Source organism: Sceloporus occidentalis, unplaced genomic scaffold (genome assembly GCF_023333645.1).
Source record: "Sceloporus occidentalis isolate IW3139 unplaced genomic scaffold, rSceOcc1.0.p SCAF_3, whole genome shotgun sequence".
Classification (NCBI taxonomy): Eukaryota; Metazoa; Chordata; class Lepidosauria; order Squamata; family Phrynosomatidae; genus Sceloporus; species Sceloporus occidentalis.
Window position 1 is genome coordinate 3,162,579 of NW_028316983.1, and position 19,621 is coordinate 3,182,199.

Genomic DNA, 19,621 nt, shown 5'->3' on the forward strand with positions numbered 1-19,621 from the left:
TCCACATTCAAGTGCATTGCCACATTCAATGAGACTAAGCACCAAGCACCCTGAGATACAGGAGATCCTTGGGAACAGATCCCAAGACACCAAAAAACTTCCTACAATCATAGCAATGGATGACACAGGATTCACATGGGGCACAGGCTCTGATGGAGGAAGGTTCTGGGGAAGAATCTATTAACAGGGGTGTATGCTGTATTTTTATCTTTATTGTTAAGTTTTTTAAATTGTGTTCTCTTGTTTAAATGATCGATGTCAATAGCAAATATCACTTCACATCATAAATATGGTACGTCTTTAATTTTCACATGACATTTCTTTAATTTTTGATCAGTTATTTTAGTTGCATCTGCTTTTAACACTGTTGTACGCTATCTTGAGTCCCTATGTTGGGGGAAAGTTGAGCTATAAATAAGAATCCCATTTACCCTGCTAAGTAAAATACATCAATATCAACCTAGTTCAGTCAATGTATCTGGTCATAAGGAATAAGCCTTTTGAGACGATAGAATTGTCAATGCTTCCTAGAGAAACAAACAATTGCAACCCACAAAGATGAGCTATCTTTTCTTTGGAGCCCAGATCTCTTTTTTCACATGCCTCCCTAACACCCAATAATATACTTTAGCACTGCTGAATTATACTGCAAACAATTAAAACTATACCATGAATTCATGGTTACTGCTGAGAATGGAGCTGTAAGGCTACAAGACTCTAAACTCTGTTTATGGATGCTATTGCATTATGACTGCTTCTATTTCTCCTCCTCTCATATAGTTCACATGAATTAGGGAGCCCTGTTCTAAGGACTACTCAAAATATGCAAGGGGATGGAGAGACGGTGGCCCTCCAGATACCTCTCAACTATAACTCACACCATCTCTGACCACTGACCATGTTGACTGCAGCTGATGGAAGTCAAGAGTCCAACAGCACCTGAAGGGCCACAACATTCCCACTGTTCCATTGATGGAACAGAACAGATGTGAAAAACTAGGAACTATAGGTTTTTGTGTTTTTTTCAGGCTATATGGCCATGTTCTAGAAAAGTTTGACTTTTCGCTGGCATCTGTAGCTGTTATCTTCAGAGAATCACAGAATCATAGAGTTGTAAGAGACCACTAGGGCCATCCAGTCCAACCCCATTCTGCCATCCAGGAAATCCAAATCAAAGCATCCCCGACAGATGGCCATCCAGCCTCTGTTTAAAGACCTCCAAGGAAGGAGAATCCACTACACTCCGAGGAAGTTTGTTCCACTGTCGAACAGCCCTTACTGTCAGGAAGTTCCTCCTAATGTTGAGGTGGAATCTCTTTTCCTGTAGCTTGCATCCATTGTTCTGGGTCCTGTTCTCTGGAGCAGCAGAAAACAAGCTTGCTCCCTCCTCAATATGACATCCTTTCACATATTTAAACAGGGCTATCATGTCACCTCTTAACCTTCTCTTCTCCAGGCTAAACATCCCCAGCTCCCTGAGTCGTTCCTCATAGGGCAAGGTTTCCAGACCTTTCACCATTTTAGTCTCCCTCCTTTGGACACGCTCCAGTTTCTCAATGTCCTTTTTGAATTGTGGTGCCCAGAACTGGACACAATATTCCAGGTGGGGCCTGACCAGAGCAGAATACAGTGGCACTATTCTCTTGATCTAGACACTATACTTTTATTGATGCAGCCTAAAATTGCATTGGCCTTTTTAGCTGCCGCATCGCACTGTTGACTCATGTTCAACTTGTGGTCTACTTGGACTCCCAGATCCCTTTCACATGTATTTTCATTCAGCCAGGTGTCCCCCATAATCCTATGTCTGTGCATTTCATTTTTCTGCCCTAAGTGCAGTACCTTACATTTCTCTGTGTTGAATTTCATTTTGTTAGCTTTGGCCCAGCTTTCAAGTCTATTCAGGTCATTTTGAATTTTGATCCTGTCCTCTGGAGTATTAGCTATTCCTCCTAATTTGGTGTCATCTGCAAATTTGATAAGTATGCTCCCAATTCTGTCATCCAGGTCATTGATAAAGATGTTGAACAGTACTGGGCCCAGGACAGAGCCCTGTGGGACCCTACTGGTCACTTCTCTCCAGGCTGAAAAAGAGCCATTGTTGAGCACCCTTTGGGTTCGGCCGGTCAACCAATTACAGATCCATTTAACAGTTACTTTGTCTAGCCCACATTTTACAAGCTTGTCTGCACATGTTGTTGTTGTTGTTGTATGCCTTTAAGACATTTCCACCTTATGGCAACCCTAAGGTGAACCTATCACAGGGTTTTCTTGGCAAGCTTCTTCAGAGGGGCTTTACCAATGCCATCCTCGTGTGACTTGCCCAAAGCCACCCAATTCAACCCGTTTTCCAGAGATTCAACCTCTGTTTTCCAGAGTTGTAATCCAATGCTCAAGCCACTCCACCACACTGGCATTCCTCTTATCAAGTCACATATTACCCTTGAAAAAAGCCTCCATCTGAAGTAGTTCTCTGATCAATGCACAAGAGGATACGCACTTCGGGTGCTGCCTGAAAATACATCTAGTTTATGCTGACCAAGACATCTTGGAATCCTGGCCTGCTTCTCCTCCAATTAATTTTCTACAAGATTAACGGTCTGACCTTGGCACGAATTGAGTATCATTCCCACTCTGTGTATTTGAAGTCCCTTCCATACAACCCACACAGCTAGAAAGCATCAATGCCCTCAGGGGATACAAAAAGTACTCCGACAACTGATGTACTAGCACTTCAAAAATTATGAGGAGGAATATACAAAGCTTAACCGTAAATAAAGATCTCCTCTGAATGGATTTACAGTCAGCTCAAGAAGCAACCCACAAACCAGGTGCAGGGCCAAGAAAGCCTCTAAGTACATAATCCAACCAAAGGCTGAGCCAACAACAAGGCAGAAATAGAAAATATGGTCTGGGGATCTGAGCAGGCCTTGAAACAAAGGGTGACTGAGGTAAAATTGGGGCCACAAGACATTTCACTCTCAGATCAAGGGACACCAAGTCTCATCCTACAGATGAATGGCTGTGGCATTAAAAAAGCAACAAGAACTGGGGGAAATGAGCTCAGACACATCATCGGATCAATTCTCACTACTGTATTTTCAAGGGCAAGGCAGTGCAGAGCAGGAAGAGACTATATTCCTGTAATCTTCCCCTGTGCTCTTGCCATCAGTTTACTGTCCTTTGAAAGGTGCTGATATATGGCAAAGGCTAAACAACAGCCAAGTATACCAGGTACATTAGTAAAGTGCTTGACCCACAAAGATTATCTTTCCCAGCTCTAAAGTGCAGAAGGAAGCATCTCCGTGAAGGAGCCAGCCCTGCTGTTCTCTCTTAAGAGAAGGGGGAAGAATTGGAAATTCTACTCAGAACAATCAAAACCCAGGATCTAGGAGTCCAAGTAGACCACAAGTTGAACATGAGTCAACAGTGTGATGCGGTAGCTAAAAAGGCCAATGTGATTTAGGCTGCATCAATAGAAGTATAGTGTCTAGATCAAGGGAAGTAATAGTGCCACTCTATTCTGCTTTGGTCAGGCCTCACCTGGAATAATCCTGTGTCCAGTTCTATGTGCCACAATTCAAAAAGGATGCTGAGAAACTGGAGCATGTCCAAAGGAGGGCGATTAAAATGGCAAACCTAAGGGTCTTGAAACCATGCCCTATGAGGAACGCCTTAGGGAGCTGAGGATGTTTAGCTTGGAGAAGAGAAGTTTAAGAGGTGATATGACATCCCTGTCTAAATATTTGAAGGGTTGTCATATTGAGGAGGGAGCAAACTTATTTTCTGCTGCTCCAGAGACTAAGATGTGCAGGAATGGATGCAAGCTCCAGGAAAAGTGATTCCATCTAAACATTAGGAGGACCTTCCTGGCAGTAAGGGCTGTTCAACAGTGGAAGATGCTGCTGCCTCAGAGAGCAGTGGAGTCTCCTTCCTTGGAGGTCTTTAAACAGAGGCTGGATGGCCATCTGTTGGGGGTACTTTGATTGAGAGTTCCTGCATGGCAAGGGGTTGGACTGGATGGGCCTTCAGTCTCTTCCAACTCTAGGATTCTATGATCCTGTTCTGTCATATCAGTAAGAGTGAAACGAATTTTTGAAGAAATTTTCAATTCATTCAGGTGAGTGTTAGAATCATAGAATCCTAGAATAGGAAGAGACCGCAAGGGCCATCCAGTCCAACCCCCTGCCATGCAGGCAATCTCAAACTAAGCATCCCCGACAGATAGCAATCCAGCTTCTGCTTAAAGACCTCCAAGGAAGGAGACTCCACCAAAATCTCAGAGGAAAGAGTGTGTTCCACTGTCAAACAGCCCTTACTGTCAGGAAGTTCCTCCTAATGTTGAGGTGGAATCTCTTTTCCTTAAAGTAACCTATTCTGTGTTATCAATCCAGCAACATTCTCTACAGAAGCAGTTTTAAAAAAACACAATGCTAATGGAATGTGCTAAACATAAAGCATAAAAACAAAATCCAAGGAAAAGAGTCTCCAATATCATGGGATGGCCAACAATAAAGGCAAAACCACCAGCAACCATACAAAGGTGATCACTGGCATCAGCTCTTCTTGTTGTTGTTAACCACCCTCACGTTGATCTCCACTTATGGTGACCCTGTAGATGAGACATCTCCAAGACTCCCTATCCTCCACTGTTATTCTAAATTCTTGCAGATTCATACCTGTGACCTCCTTAAGAGTCCACAGCATGTGGTCTTCTTGTTTCTACTTCCCTCCATCTTTCCTAACATTGTTGTCTTTTCCAATGAGTCCTGCCTTCTCGTGATATGGCCAAGGTATGACAGCCTCAGTTTATTCATCTTTGCCTCCAGGGAAATTTCAGGCTTGATCTGTTCTGGGACACATGTATTTGTTCCTTTTGCTGCCCACAGCATCCTCAGCACTCTTCTCCAGCACCACATCACATATGAATTTATTATCTTTTTGACCATTTTCTTAACTGTCCAGCTCTTGCATCCATACATGGTAACGGAAAATGCAATTGCTCGTACAATGCTAATTTTTATCAGCTCTTGCCAGGTGGCATTTAAAATGGTCTTCTGATTAACAATAACCATTACGTCGTACGTACTGGGAATCCCCATTTTAGCAGGTGAAGTATACAGTTCTGGTAGTGTGGGATGTGGTATCAGATTTCATTGAGGCAACATTGGAGACAATGCAGGTATTATATGGGGCCACCAGAAGCCTGTTATCTTTGCATCCCATTCTTTCCTTAGCTGTCATTTCCACATTTATGCACCTCTTGCTGCATTTTAGATGCCACATTTATATTTTTAGGCCTGCCTGCATTTAAGAAAGGTGAAGTGAAGTGATTGAGTCTAAGAAAGGTGGAGAATGTAGAAAAATGGCCCACAGCATCAATTCCAGAGGTTTGGGAGTATTATCATTTGGGGGGAGGACATAAGGACTCTTATTATATCATACTCACTCTCACAGTTAGTATTAATACACTTTATTGCTTTATTTGTCTTTTTTTCAACATTTTTGGTTTCAGATATATATTATTATGAGATATGATGGAATCAAAAGTATCTGGCTGGTCTTCATAAGCAACCAAAGACAGTAGTTCCACCTCTTCCAATTCCTCTGGGGCACACAGACCATTCAGGAAGAGTGACCATGGCTGCATCCACACCGTGGGAATAATCCGGTTCAACACTGCTTCAACTGCCATAGCTAAATGCTATGGAATTCTGGGAATTGTTTGTTGTAGCACCAGAGCAAAGCTCCACTCTGGACCCACAACAATTCCCAGAATTCCACAGCATTTAGCCAAAGCCCTCCCTCCATAACTGTCATCTTGTGGCCTGGGAGGGAGAGAATAGGCTGGCTCAGCTCTATCAGGGCCAGCCTGAAGAAGAAGAGCCCTCCCTCCAGTCCATCTGCCCTGGTCCAGGCCTCCGAGGGAGAGAAGAACTGCTGGACCTGATCCCCTCTCCCTTCACCATTCCCTCCTCCTTTTGTGTCATGTCTTTTAGATTGTAAGCCTGAGGGCAGGGAACCGTCTATTATCCCTTCTGTTGTAAACCGCTCGGATTCCCAGTGATTGGGCGGTATATAAATAAATCCTATTATTATTATTATTATTATTATTATTATTAAGGCAGTCAAAGCAGTGTCAAACCAGATTATTTCTGCAGTGTGAATGCAGCCTCCCTCATCCTTCCATTCCACTGGGTGTTTGGGAAAAGTCAAACTAGCGGAACAGCTTCTTGCTGTTTCTAACACTCTTAACGTCAGGAACAAAGCAAGAAATTGTCACTTTGCACTAGTAATGAGAAAAGTAAAAACCAGCAAAGTAGTCACACTTCTCCTCTGCACAAAGGCTGGTATGAAATGAGAGACAATAGCCCCTTCCTCTCTCCACACACACACACACACACACACACACACCCTTGTATGACCTCTGAATATGCAAGAGGATATAGGGAGGGGACATGATAGCTTGTGCTTAACACAAAATGAGAATGCCCCTCTGAGGTCTATGTGAAGTACAGAGAACTCACTATAGAAAGAAGGTCTTTATACTGGGGATCCGTGGGAGCATCCAGAATGATCCCAAAGGCAAACTGTGGGACATTTCTGTGCGTTTCTACAGAATGAATACCTTTACACCAAAGCCTTTGTTAGTCTGTCAAGAACTATGCAACAGATTTATTTCAGAAAGGAAACCACTAAGAACGAAGTTTCATCCTCACTCAAGCAATCCGTAAAGGGTAGATCATCCAGAGACGCCAGCCACACACCATTTGCACAGCGTTACCGGTTTCTTTAAAAAGTGGAAAAGAAACATTACTTCCTGCAACCAGCTTCTGAAAGCAGCATCAAAAGCAGACAGCTGCACAGCCCACAGTCTGCAAAAAGCTGATCACACCCTTTGCAATGTCAATGTTCCCCTCCACTTTGCATGCTATCAGAGGGAAAGTCTTAATACACTGAGATGGGGAATCTACCCCATGATTAGTTTTAAAGATGCTCCTATTTTTCTCTCACACCTCTCCTTTTAATTATTGAGTACCAGAAATCCAGACACGGCCATCCCTTAAATCCATTTAAGATTTCACAATTCATATGCCAGAGAGGCCTCTTCAACTGCAACTACTACAGAAATGACTGAAGAAAGCACTCCTTGATCTATCTGATCTCAGGAAACACTGGAAGGTCCCAAACAAAGGCAGAGAATCTTTCAAATACCTGCCCTGCAATACCATGCATAGTTACTTGAAATAAAGGGCCACTATCTTCAATGGGGCTGACACCCAGGTAAAGACTCACACCAGGATTATAGCCTAAACATTAAGTACATGGTCCTAGTTCAGAGGTGAAAGGGTGCGACAGCAGGAAATCAATTCCTTATGCCTCTGACAAAGCCAGCTGGCAATTCTGTCCATACTTAGAGGGGAGATATTTTAGTGCAGATACTGAGAAATCTAATCAACGCCTACTAGCTGTTGGCAGCTTTTTTCAGGGAGAACGCCTTCTTCTCTCCCCACCATAAATGGAAACACACATTTTTCCATGTGCACTTGTCTCTAAAAGCATACTGCCTCACTCTCTCAATTGCTGCGTGACAAGCTTTTATCTTCTTCACAGGCAGCTAGAACTATGAATAAGGATATAGAACTGATGATCTGTGCAACCTTGAAAGCCCCTCTAAAAATAATAACAACAATCTACTGAGCAAACAGGACAGGAAGTTTCCTTCCTATCTGAAAGATTCCTTTCTTACCAATGCAGGCAGCAAAACCCATTCTTCAACCACAATATAAAAGCCAACCTATTTCAATATATGCCTCATGAAAAAAGAGACCCTCTTTTTATGGACTTTCATCTTATAATGTGGAAAAATGCTGTCCTGCATGAAGAAGTCGCCCTTCCCACGTAAAAACACAGGAGTATAATTCAACTTCTGGCATCCTGCAGCTTACACACAGCAGCAACAAAATGGGATGACCAAGTGTGCAGCTGCGCTTTATTCCTTCACTTTCCTTCCTCCTGTGAACTAGCTGTTGGGAGTCTAACAAATGGGGAAAGTATCTTGGGCAGAAGACAATTCCCATTTCAAAATCATCTGCACCCTTTCCCCCAAAATCAGGACTTAAGGCAATCTGAAGACTCGCTGTTCAGCTGGAATAAAAGCTTTGAATCTAAATGGGAACAGACTCAAAGTTGCCACTCCCACTACTGAGAATCTTAAGACATGGAAACACAGAGGCCTCCGGGTCAGTTGACATGTGCACCGAATTTCATACCTTTACTTAGAAAGTACATTTTAACTTGCTCACAGGAGTTCCTCCGTCTGCTGATTCGCCAATATTTTTTTTAGTACAAATTGCTACTATCAGGGAGCCAAGGCAAGGCAAGTTACTTTATTATGGTTATTGACCAACACAGGTTACTATCGGGGGGAAAACTACTCTTTCTTGGAAGAATACTGAAAGAGTGGGATATTATAACTTAGAGAAAGCACTTCCCCCTACGACAAAGTCTCTTAATCTTTTACGTACTGCAGAAGTCTAGCAAATAGCTCCTATTTCCATCAACCACATATCATAACTTGTGACACATTCAAATGCGAGAATGGCAGCTAACTCTGGAGACGGAAGTGTCTTTATGCTTTTGCTATGCTCACCAGTTGAAATATGAAATATTTACCATGTGCCTATATGAGAGGATTTGTAACAACTTCCCAAAACGCCGGTTTGGAAGTTAACTTGTGTTCCCTCCCATTTTCGCAGAGTGCACTTGTCATTCATTCAAGAACATACTGAGGTATTATATCTCTTATACAACACAGAGCTCTCACGCTTGCTACAGTGAGGTGGGAATTGGATATTATTGGACTACAGCTCCCAACAGTCCTAGCTAGCATAGCCAATGGTGGGGATTGTTAGGAGCTACACAACAGTGTGAGGACCATGTGGTTCACAATACAAAGCAACTCCCTTTACTTTTACAGATACTATTTTCCAAGTGGAAAATACTCTTGCCTACTCTTTATACATGGGGCTACCCTTGTACCAAGTTCGGAAGCTTCAACCGGTTCAAAATGCGGCAGCCAGACTGGTCACCGGATTGTCCAGGTTTGACCACATAACACCTGTTCTAAAATCTCTCCACTGGCTGCCAATGAGCTTCTGGGCACAATACAAGGTGTTGGTTATTACCTTCAAAGCCCTACATGGCTTGAGCCCGATTACTTGTGGGAACGCCTCTCTCTACACAATCTGCCCTGAACTCTTAGAATAACTGGGAAGAATGTGCTAGAATACCAGTCAACCAGGCTTATTTCGACTTCCTAGAGAGCCTTTACAGTAGCTGCTCCGAAATTGTGGAATGGTCTTCCAGAAGAAATCTGTCTTATTACCTCCCTGGAGGCATTTAAGAGGGCACTTTCTGACGACGGGTTAACTGTATTAATTCTATTGATGTGTTTTTAAGATGTATTTTACCTATTGATGTATGTATTTTAGTTGACTGTTGTCCCGCCTGGATCCATCTAGGAGAGGCGGGGAAATATAAATAAACCATTATTATTATTATTATTATTATTATTATTATATCACTCCACCCAAGAAAGTTTTCAGTGTTGTTGTGGTGGTGTGCCTTCAATTCAACTTATGGTGACCCTAAGGCGACTCTATCATGGGGTTTTCTTGGCAAGATCTTTTCAGAGGGGGCTTTGTCTCTTCCTTCACTTTGAGTGTTTTAAGACAGGGCAACACAAGTTGCAGGGCAAACTTTCCTCTTCCCTTGGGTAAGGAATGAACTCTAAGTCTCCAATGTTAAGGAATTTATCAATACATTGATTGAATTCCACACCAAAGCCACAGTATTTTCTAATGCTCTTGTGAGTGACATGAGTGCTTTCTGGAAGCTAATGTAGTCTACTAAGAAAGACACCAGACAGGGAAGTCCTTTGCCTCCAGAATTAACCCACAAGGTGGTAGTTGAGAAACCCTTCTCTTTTGGTCTCAGCCCCCCAACTACAGCGCACAGGCTCCAATCGTGGGCTTGCCATCTGCAGATTAGAGCATCTGCAGATGGCAAGACCCACTGATTTCGATGCCACATGCGTGTGCACCACCACTGAATACCACAGGACTTAGGTTACTGTGGTTTTTCGGGGGGGGGGGGGTCTGGAATGGAACCCCTGAAGACAGTCCTAGCTAGCATAGCCAATGGTGGGGATTGCTAGGAGCTGCACAACAGTGTGATGATTGTGTGGTTCACAATACAAAGCAACTCCCTTTACTTTTACAGATACTATTTATCCTGTTGCAGAAACAAAAGGGAAGAGCCTTTGTGTTTGGAAATTCATTTTCATGTACTGACACGGTTGGGGGGGGGGGGTCTGGAATGGAACCCCTGCAGACAAGAAGGGCCAACTGTACAATAAGGGGTTAACACTGATGCAATTCGCAGGGTTATCGTAAGGGCTAGAACTAATAAAAGCACGGAAAGCATACTAGAAACCAGTATTTAGCATTTTCTGATGGTCATGCAAACCCACTGGATGGAGAAGTCACACTCTCAGCCTCAAAGGAAGGCAAAAGCAAACCCCCTCTGAAGAAATCTTGCCAAGAAAAGCCCATGATTAGATCGCCGTAAGTCAGAAATGACTTGAAAGACACCTAATAACAATTTGTTATCATGTACACTATTTGTATGCAATATATAGTCGCCCCTCCTAACTTGCAGATCTGAGATCCGTGCCCTTTAATATACATGGAGGGGCAACCTCCGCTATTTGCAATGGTGCAACCACCTCATTCAAGCCTATGGGGTTTGAATAAGTGCGAACCTCCATTTTGCAGGGAGGTGGTGGTCCAGAACAGATCCATCACAAAAATGGATGGCCAGCTGTATTGTATATTACACTATGTACTGGTTGTATACCATATATTGTACATTATAGTGTCTATTGTTTATACAACATATATGGTATATTATAGTGTCTGTTTGCATACAACATAATGTACATTATAGTATCTATGGCTTGTATACAATATACTGTATATTGTTTGCATATAATACAATATACTGCATATTGTATGTGTGCACATATATATACATTATTTGTATGCAATACAGCATATAATATTGTTTATATATAATGTACTGTACATTATAGTGTCGATTGTTTGCATACTACATACTGTATACTGTTTGCATATAATATACTGCATATTATATGTGTACAATACATTGTATGTATACACTGTATATTGTATATTATTTGCATACAAGATAACATATATTGTCTATTGTTTGTATACAGCATTTTGTACATTATATATTCTATTGTTTGCATACAACATACGGTACAGTGTTTGTATATAACATATTGCATGTTGAATATACACACTGTATATTATATATCATTTGTATACAACACGGCCTAGATTATCTATTGTTTGTATACAACATATTGCACATTATAGTGTCTATTGTTTGTATACTACTTATTGTAGTGTTTGTGGATAATATACTTCCTATTGCATATGTACAATACATTGTGTGTATACACTGAATATTATATATTATTTGTATACAAGACAGTGTATATCGTCTATTGTTTGTATACAGCATTTTGTACGTTATAGTGTCTACTGCTTGTACACAACGTTCTGTATAGCATTTGTATAAATTGCATACTATATGTATACAATATATTGTATGTATGCATTGTGTATTATAATTACTTGTACACAACAGAGTGCATATTGTCTATTGTTTGTATAACATACTATATATTATAATATTTATGGCTTATATACAATATACTGTATATTGTTTGCATACCATATACCTTGTATATATCACTTGTACATAATTTAACACATATTGCCTATTGTTTGTATACAACACCTTGTGCATTAGTGTCTATGACTGTATATTGTTTGCATATGCAGTGTATATATATATATATATATACATATATATATATACACACACACACAATCCATTGCATGTATTTAATAATAATAATAATAACAACAACAACAACAAGCCTTGCTTCTCACACCCCGATTGGTTTTTTACTGTGTTTTGGCCAATTTATTCATCGTTTAATACGATTTTAAGATATGTTTTAACTCATAGTTTGTATTGTTTTTAGACTGCAAGCTGAAGGCGGGATTTTATGTATTTGTATCTTCACTGTTTGTTATGTAAAGTGCTGTATAAATCTACAGCGCTCTATAATTCATGTAGGTAAAGGTAAAGCTCTTCCCCATTGACAAGGCTGTCCAGTTATGTCCAGCCATAGGGGCTGGGGCTCATCTCTGCTAATAAGCCAAAGTTGGATCCGGTGGCCGTGGGGCCAGCAAGACTGCAGCTGCTCCCTTCCCATTGACAAGTCATACCTATCTGCCTACTTGCATTTGCAGGCGTTTGAACTGTTGGCTAGTGATGGGAGCTCAGCCCATCCATCATGTGGCACTGGGGCATCCAACTGCCAGTCTTGCAATCGACAGAGTCAGCGTCTTCACCACTTGAGCCACCGCATCCGTAAGAATAGCCAGTAATAACCAGGGATGATAATAATGCAATAACAACCAGGGACGTGGTGGCTTAGCGGTTAGGTTTAAAGCCCTAAATGGCTTGGCTCCAAGCTATCTCCGGGACCACCTTCTCCCCTACAATCCTCCCTGCGCACCCCACTCCTCTGGGAGAGGCCTACTTCAGCCACAAACATCTAGGCTCTCGGCTACCTCCCAGAGGGCATTTTCCATCGTCGCCCCCAGACTGTGGAATGGCCTCCGGATGAGATCCATCTGCTTACATCCTTAGACAGCTTTAAAAAGGCTGTTAAGACGGATCTCTTCTGGCAGGCCTTCCCAGAATAGAGAACCTGGCCTGAAAAACATCTGGGAATAAGATACTGCCGCTCCCATTGATTCCTTGCTGAGGGATGTTGTTGACCTTCTGGTCAGTTTTTAACTTGTATGTTTTTTGTTAGTTTGTTTTTAAATTTTGCATTGGATTTAATACTTTTTAAGGGGGGGGGGAGGGCACCAGGGATTTTATATGTGCTGTATTCTTAACTTTGTTAGCTGCCCCGATTGTTCTCAGAGGGGCAGGATACAAATACATATTATTATTATTATTATTATTATTATTATTATTCAGAGGCCATTTCTGACAACCAGAAGATCGGCAGGTTGGCCGCTTGAGGCCCAAGTGGCGCAGGATGGCTGAGCCCCCATCACTAGCCCCAGCCTCTGCCAACCCAGCAGTTCGAAAGCAAGCAAATGCAAACTGTACCTTTAATAATAACGTATGCGCTCTAGACTGTATGCTACTTGTATACAAGATAGTGAGCATTAGCCATTGTTTGTATACAACACATTCTACATTGTGGAGTCAAAGAACTATGAGGCTGTGCTCTAGAAGAGTTTCTTCCTGACGTTTCGCCAGCATCTGTGGCCTCTTCAGAGAAAGCTGGCATGGAAGGGAGTGGGGTACATGAGTGTGTCTGCGCATTGTGCGCTGTTAGTATGCAACATACTGTCTATTGTTTGCATACACAGACTATACATTGTTTGTATGCAACACACTGTACATTCCGACATATTGTACATCATGTACAACATATTGTGCACTGTTTGTAGACAGCATATTGCACATTACAGCATATTGTCTATTGTTTGTAGACAACATACTGCACTCAGGCTGTTAGAGATGTGCTGATCTGAATGTCGCTTCATTGTTGTTTGGGGATTTTAACTGTTGTTTTGGGGGGAAGGATCATGGTTTTATTTTATATTGTTATGTTGTTGCATTTTGCCTTTATTGTAAGCCGCCTTGATCCTGACAGAGAGCGGGATGGACATGCATTACTAGTAGTAGTATTATTGTTGTTGTTGTTGTTACATTGCAACACATTGCCAACTGTTTGTATACAATGTATTGTCTACTGTTTGCATTAAAGATAGTTGGTGTGCAGAGTGCTGTGTGTCGTATACAATGCTGCAAACTGTCTGTAGCTTGTATCCAAGCTCTTGCCTGTTGTTTGTAGACGAGGCAGAGGCCTCTGGCCCCTGGGGGGGGGGGGGGCTCTGGTGGGGCTCCTGGCTTTTACTGTTGTGTATTGTATTTCCTTTGTTGTTGCCCGGAAAAGGCGGGATAGAAACAAGTATCTGTTGTTGTTGTTATCAGACTCCACACAACCCCCGCTCCTCCCTCGAGGCCCTCCCTTTCCCAAGGCGGCGGGCGGCCCTTCCCTTCCCTCCCCTTCCCGGGGGCCTCTCCCTCTCACCATCCTGGCGGCCTCGGCCCACGTGCGCTCCTTCTTCCTCCTCTGCTTCGTCTCCTTCATCTTCTTCCTCGGCGCGGACTCAGGCCGGGAAGCGGGGAGTGTGTTCTTCTGGGAGGGAGGGAAAGAGGGCAACAAGCGCCGAGGGTTTGTGCGAAAGAAGGCCGGGAGGAGGAGGGAGAGCGACCGTTATCGGGGCCTCGATGGCGGAGGGAAAGAAAAGGGAGCGGAAGCGCGAGGGGACAAAAAGAGGCAACGGAACGCGAAAGAAGGCGGCGTCGTCGGCGTCGGGGGAGAGGAGAAGGGAGGGCTACGGAATGCGAAGGCCTCGGCCTGGGCCCGGTCGGCTCCTCCTCAGGCCCAGCATAACAAGGGAGAAAGGAAGGAGAAAGGGAGGTCAAAGGTCTTCGGAGCGATGGGCGGGAAAAGGAAAACGGAAGGAAGCGAGGAGGAGGAGGCAGCGCTGAGGCGGAGAAAGAAGGCCAAGAAGAAGAGGCCGCGAGGGAAGAGCAGGCGGCGCTAGGCCCCGACGGTGGCCCAAGAGGGATACAATGCCATCCGACGCCTCAAGGCAAACCAAGGCGGGGCGCGCGCGCGCTCTCTCAACGGAAAAAGGGTGGGGCCGTTGGGAAAGCGAACGCGCCGCGGGGGACGGCGGGAAGTGTAGTCCCCCGAGGAATGGGCGGGGAGCGTTCTGAGGCGTTCAGGGAGGCGCGCCGGAACTACGGCTCCCACAACGCACCGGGGTGATAGTGATGAGGATGGGAGGGAGGGAGGGAAACCTTCCTCGCCGCCGCGGTGCATCATGGGTGTCGCAAATAATGAACAGCTGCCCGTCAGGCGAGAACATCCGGGCACCGCTGGCAGTGAGATAACGCTTCCGAAGCGGCTTGGGCTGCCTGCCTGCCTGCCTGCCTCTGAGGGAAAGCGCTGCGCAGAACAAAAGAGGCCCGCCTTCGGCGCACGTTCCTCAGAAACAGTTAAAACACAATACAGACATTTAAATAACATAAAACGTAGCAAGCGACAAAGAAAAGATAAAGGAAGGATAACAATCATGGCGAAGCGCTGCTCTCCGTCGGACTACAACTCCCAGCATCCTTTGCCGTAGGCCAGGCTGGGGAGGACTGATGGGAGCTGCAGTCTCTCCCTTGAGTCCAGGGAGCAGTCTTGCCAATTTCGCGGCTTTCACGCGAAAAGGGGGGCTTTTCAGAGCTTTCCGTGTGATTTTGGCGCCTGGCTCTTTTCCAGTGCCTTTAAGGCGACTTTGGCCCTTTCAGCTCCAGCCTGAGAGGGAGGGAGGCTGCCTGCAGAGCAACCAAAACCCTCTGGAGGGTAACAGCGTTCAGCCAAGAGGCCTGGAGAAAACTCTCTCTCTCTCTCTCTAATGTCTCCCTCTGAGAGCCTGGACGGAGCAAAAGCCCCCCAACCAACCCCAACTCTTTGGAGGAATAGTTCAGCCAATCAGAGAGAGGACAGGCATTCTCAGGCTCCAGGGCAAAGCACAGGGGCTGCAGGGCTGGAGAGAGAGAGAGAGGCAGGGAGGGAGGGATCTGGGCTGGCTTCATCCCAATTGCCTTGGATTTCCAAGTCAGAAATAAGTTTTCAGGCACACAAAGGCAATACTTGACCATGGTCTCATGGCTTGATCTTGTGGACTTCTGTGTCTGCCTGAGAGTGACATTGGGATTTCTGAATTCCTGAGCTTGGGCAGAGTGCCCCAAGCCTACCTCTCAGGGTCGTTGTTGTACTGTCAGGACCATTTGGGTTGTGTGATGTCAATGTGATGTCCCTGAGTGTGTGTGTGTGTTAGTGATTAAATATGCCTCTGAGCATGGGCAGAGCACCTGGTAAGTTGGCATCCCTGCCCTGTCTTCCCAGAATTTTGTTTTGTGGCTCTTTTTCGTTCCCTTTTCCATCGCCATCCATACTGCAGAAATAATCCAGTTTGGCACTGCTTCTAACTGCAAGGCTCCCTGCGATGATGGGATTCTGGGCACAACAAACCACAGAATTTCATGCATGGAGCCCTGGCTGCCGGTAAAAAGCAGAGTCTCAACATGTCACAACAAACTACAGTTCCCAGGATTCCCTGGTTGAACAAGGGAATTGCCTCCACGCTTCCAGATCCCAGCCCCAGAGAATGAGTCTACAGGATATCAGTGTTGCCAGTTTAAGTCCAGTTCTTCAGCTGCATTTGGATTTAATAATTATAATAATAATGGTGATGATGATAGAGACATAGATCTTGTAGCACCTTTGAGTCTCACTGAAAGAAAAGTTGGCAGCATGAGCTTTCCTAGACTTAAGCGTATTTCCTCAGATGCATGGGAATTGTAGTTCATTGTGGCACCAGAGCTCTTTCTCACAAAACTACAATTCCCAGAGTTCCCTAGCACTGAGCCAGGGCAGTTAAAGCGGTCTCAAACTGGATTATTTCTGCAGTATGGATTGGACCTTGAGCATTTTTAATAACGAAGGTCCAAAACACACTGCAGAAATAATCCAGTTTGTGACCGCTTTAACTCTCCTGGCTCAGTGCTAGGGAATCCTGGGAATTGTAGTTTGTTGTGGCACCAGAGCTCTTTTTGATAAAGAAGGCTCAATGTCTCACAAAACTACACTTCCCAGGGTTCCCTAGCACTGAGCCAGGGCAGTTAAAGCAGTCTCAAACTGGATTATTTCTGCAGTGTGTCTTGGACCCAACTCAGGCTGCATCTTCACTCTAGACTCCAGAGACAATTCCCAGGATTCCATAGCACTGAGCCAGGGCACCTAAAGTGGTCTTGAACTGGTTTATTTCTGCAGTGTGTCTTGGACCTAACTCAGGCTGCATCTTCACTCCAGACTCCAGAGACAACCCAGTTTCATACCGTTTTTACTGCCATGGCCCAGTGCTATGAAATCCTGGGAATTGTAGTTTGTTGTCACACCAGAGTTTGCTGAGAGAGAAGGTTAAATGTCTCCGAAAACTAGAATTCCCAGGATTCCCTAGCACTGAGCCATGGCAATTAAAAGGGTGTCAAACTGGATTTATTTCTGCAGTGTGGTTGCATCCGAACACATTTCTATTTGGCACAAAGCTTCCTGAACCCCCTTCATGTCAAAATAAATATCTTAAAAGGACCGAAAGATTCTTTGTTTGGTTCAATGGTGATTTTGAGAGTTGAAATAAGTTACAGTTATTTTTATTCAATTATGTTTACGTTTATTTGCAAAACATCCGCCATTTTAACATTATGGGAATTTTCCGGGAATTGTGACTGAATATTCCGTGGGATCTGGGGGGATTCAAGGGGTTTTGGACAAACATTTTCGGGAATTATCTTCCAGGCTTGTTGGCAACACTGCCAGGGAGCTTTCTTGCCTCGCCAGAGGCCTGGCTGAAGCCTCGGTTTCACGTAAACAACCCCCACAAGGTCCCAGGAATGGTGCCTTTGCATGTTTCCCTTCAGAACTACCTTCGCAGGATCCTGGAGTGGGAAGAGACCCCAAAAGGGCCACCCAGCCATAAAGGAAGAGGCAGCCCAAGCCCTCCCTGGGACAGATGGCCTCCAGAGGAGCCAAACAGCTGCTGCCCTCAGGAAGCTCTTCCCAATGTAACTTCAGGTGGAAACGCTTCTCCTGGGTCCCTTGGTCTGAATCCCATTCTCTGGAGCTGCAGAAAAGAAGCTTGCTCCATCCTCCACACGACACTCTTTGAAACATGGCAATTATTTCGCCTCTTAACCTTCTCCAGGCTAAACAAACCCTGTTTGCTAAACCACTCCTCATAGTAGTTGTAGTAGTAGTAGTAGTAGTAGTAATTTCTTACCCGCTACTCTTCATGGAGCAAGGTGGGGAACAACAACAGTTTAACAACATCAGTTAAAAACACATCATTTAAAAGGAAGATAGACACATATTAAAACAATCCACATTTAATCATTTACAATTCACTTTAAACATCTGCCGGAGGACGCTGAGCTTTGATGCTCTGTTAAATGCAGACGGCGCATGCGGCTGTCGACTCTGTTCCAGGGGTCATTCCACAGTTTTGGGGCGACTGAAGAAAAAGCCGTCCAGCCAAGGACCTGAGCTTATGGGGAGCAGGGAATGCTTTAAAGGTCATAACTAACACTTTGTACTTTTCCCAGAAACTAACTGGCAGCCAGTGGAGTAATTTTAATACTGGTGCAATGCGATTACTCCTGGATGTCCCAGTAATCAACCTGTTTTGAACTAGCTGAGATTTCTGAACTCAGCACAGAGGTAGTCGCTCAATGTGCCGTGCATTGCAGAAGCCCAGCCTTGAGGTTACCAGCGCATGCCCTGCCATCTTTAGGACCTCCAGCTCTGGGCAGGGCTGATATTAAGCACTCCTGGCCATCCAATCTATCTGAGTTGTCATTTGAAGTGATCCAGAAGTACCCCAAACTGTGAACACAGTCTTTCAAGGGGAGTGTGACCTCATCCCCAACTATTTGGCACACCCCCAAACCCAGGTTAGGATCTTTGACAGTAAGCACCTCTGTCTTGTCTGGATTCAGCTTCCAATTTGTTTTTCCTCATCCAGCCTATTACCATAAGAGGAAAACAACTTGAAAGCACACAGTAATATGTATGTAATAATGTATATGTCTGTTAACATAGCTGCTGACAAAAAAGATCCTGTTTACAAAGTCTTGCTATACCTGCCCACCTTCTACTTTTCCCTCATTTTCTGCTGTGCTGTGTTTTAGCAGGATCCGCACCGTTGGGAGGATAGTGAAGGAAGGCCGATTAAACCCAATTTCAGGGTCATGTTGCAGCAACGTATCTGCAGTAAACAATGCAATAAAGCCTGAGCTGAGAAAAGTGCAATTCTACTCCAGCCGGTCCTGCAGTAGTTGCGTGTGCTGCCTACAACAGGAGAGTTAAAAAGCAGCTGACTCCACAAGCCCTTACTGAGAGTGAATAAACAACGCAACAGAGAAAAGGGGAGACAAATCAGTCTACTGCAGCCCCACCTGACATATGTTAAAAATACATTTGTAAGTCTGGCCACCAAAATGGAAATGTCAAGAAAGGTAGAGGCTGTGAAGGAAAAACAAGTCCCTAAATGCACTTTGGAAGAAACTTTCAAATAGTCTCAAGGGGGTTAAAAATGTTAGCTTACCTAACCTGGTAGCTTCAGTTCACATGCTGACTGCTCTTTTTGTGGCATAAGAACCCATCCCTATTTTTCCATGCTATTTCTGGCTCTAGTACCAAATTTTCTCTTAAAATAATGCCCAGGAACACATCTGCTTCATTAACCTGAAATGCTTTGTTATAATCTGTATTTAAAGCAATAAAAGAGAAACTCTGTAGAGGCAACTT

The 19,621-nt window shown here is 44.1% G+C and overlaps 1 protein-coding gene across 2 annotated transcripts in view; it reads right to left on the reverse strand.

Moving 5' to 3' along the window:
• ASXL1 (ASXL transcriptional regulator 1) overlaps nt 1-14,846 on the reverse strand; it is a 42,975-nt gene extending 28,129 nt beyond the window's left edge. For both annotated transcript variants that reach the window (XM_089513440.1, XM_089513439.1), the window contains exon 1: nt 14,285-14,846. In XM_089513440.1, the coding sequence (XP_089369566.1) occupies nt 14,285-14,344 (60 nt within the window). In that variant the 5' untranslated portion in view covers nt 14,345-14,846. The remainder of the gene's footprint in view (nt 1-14,284) is intronic.
• Nucleotides 14,847-19,621: the final 4,775 nt, after the last annotated feature.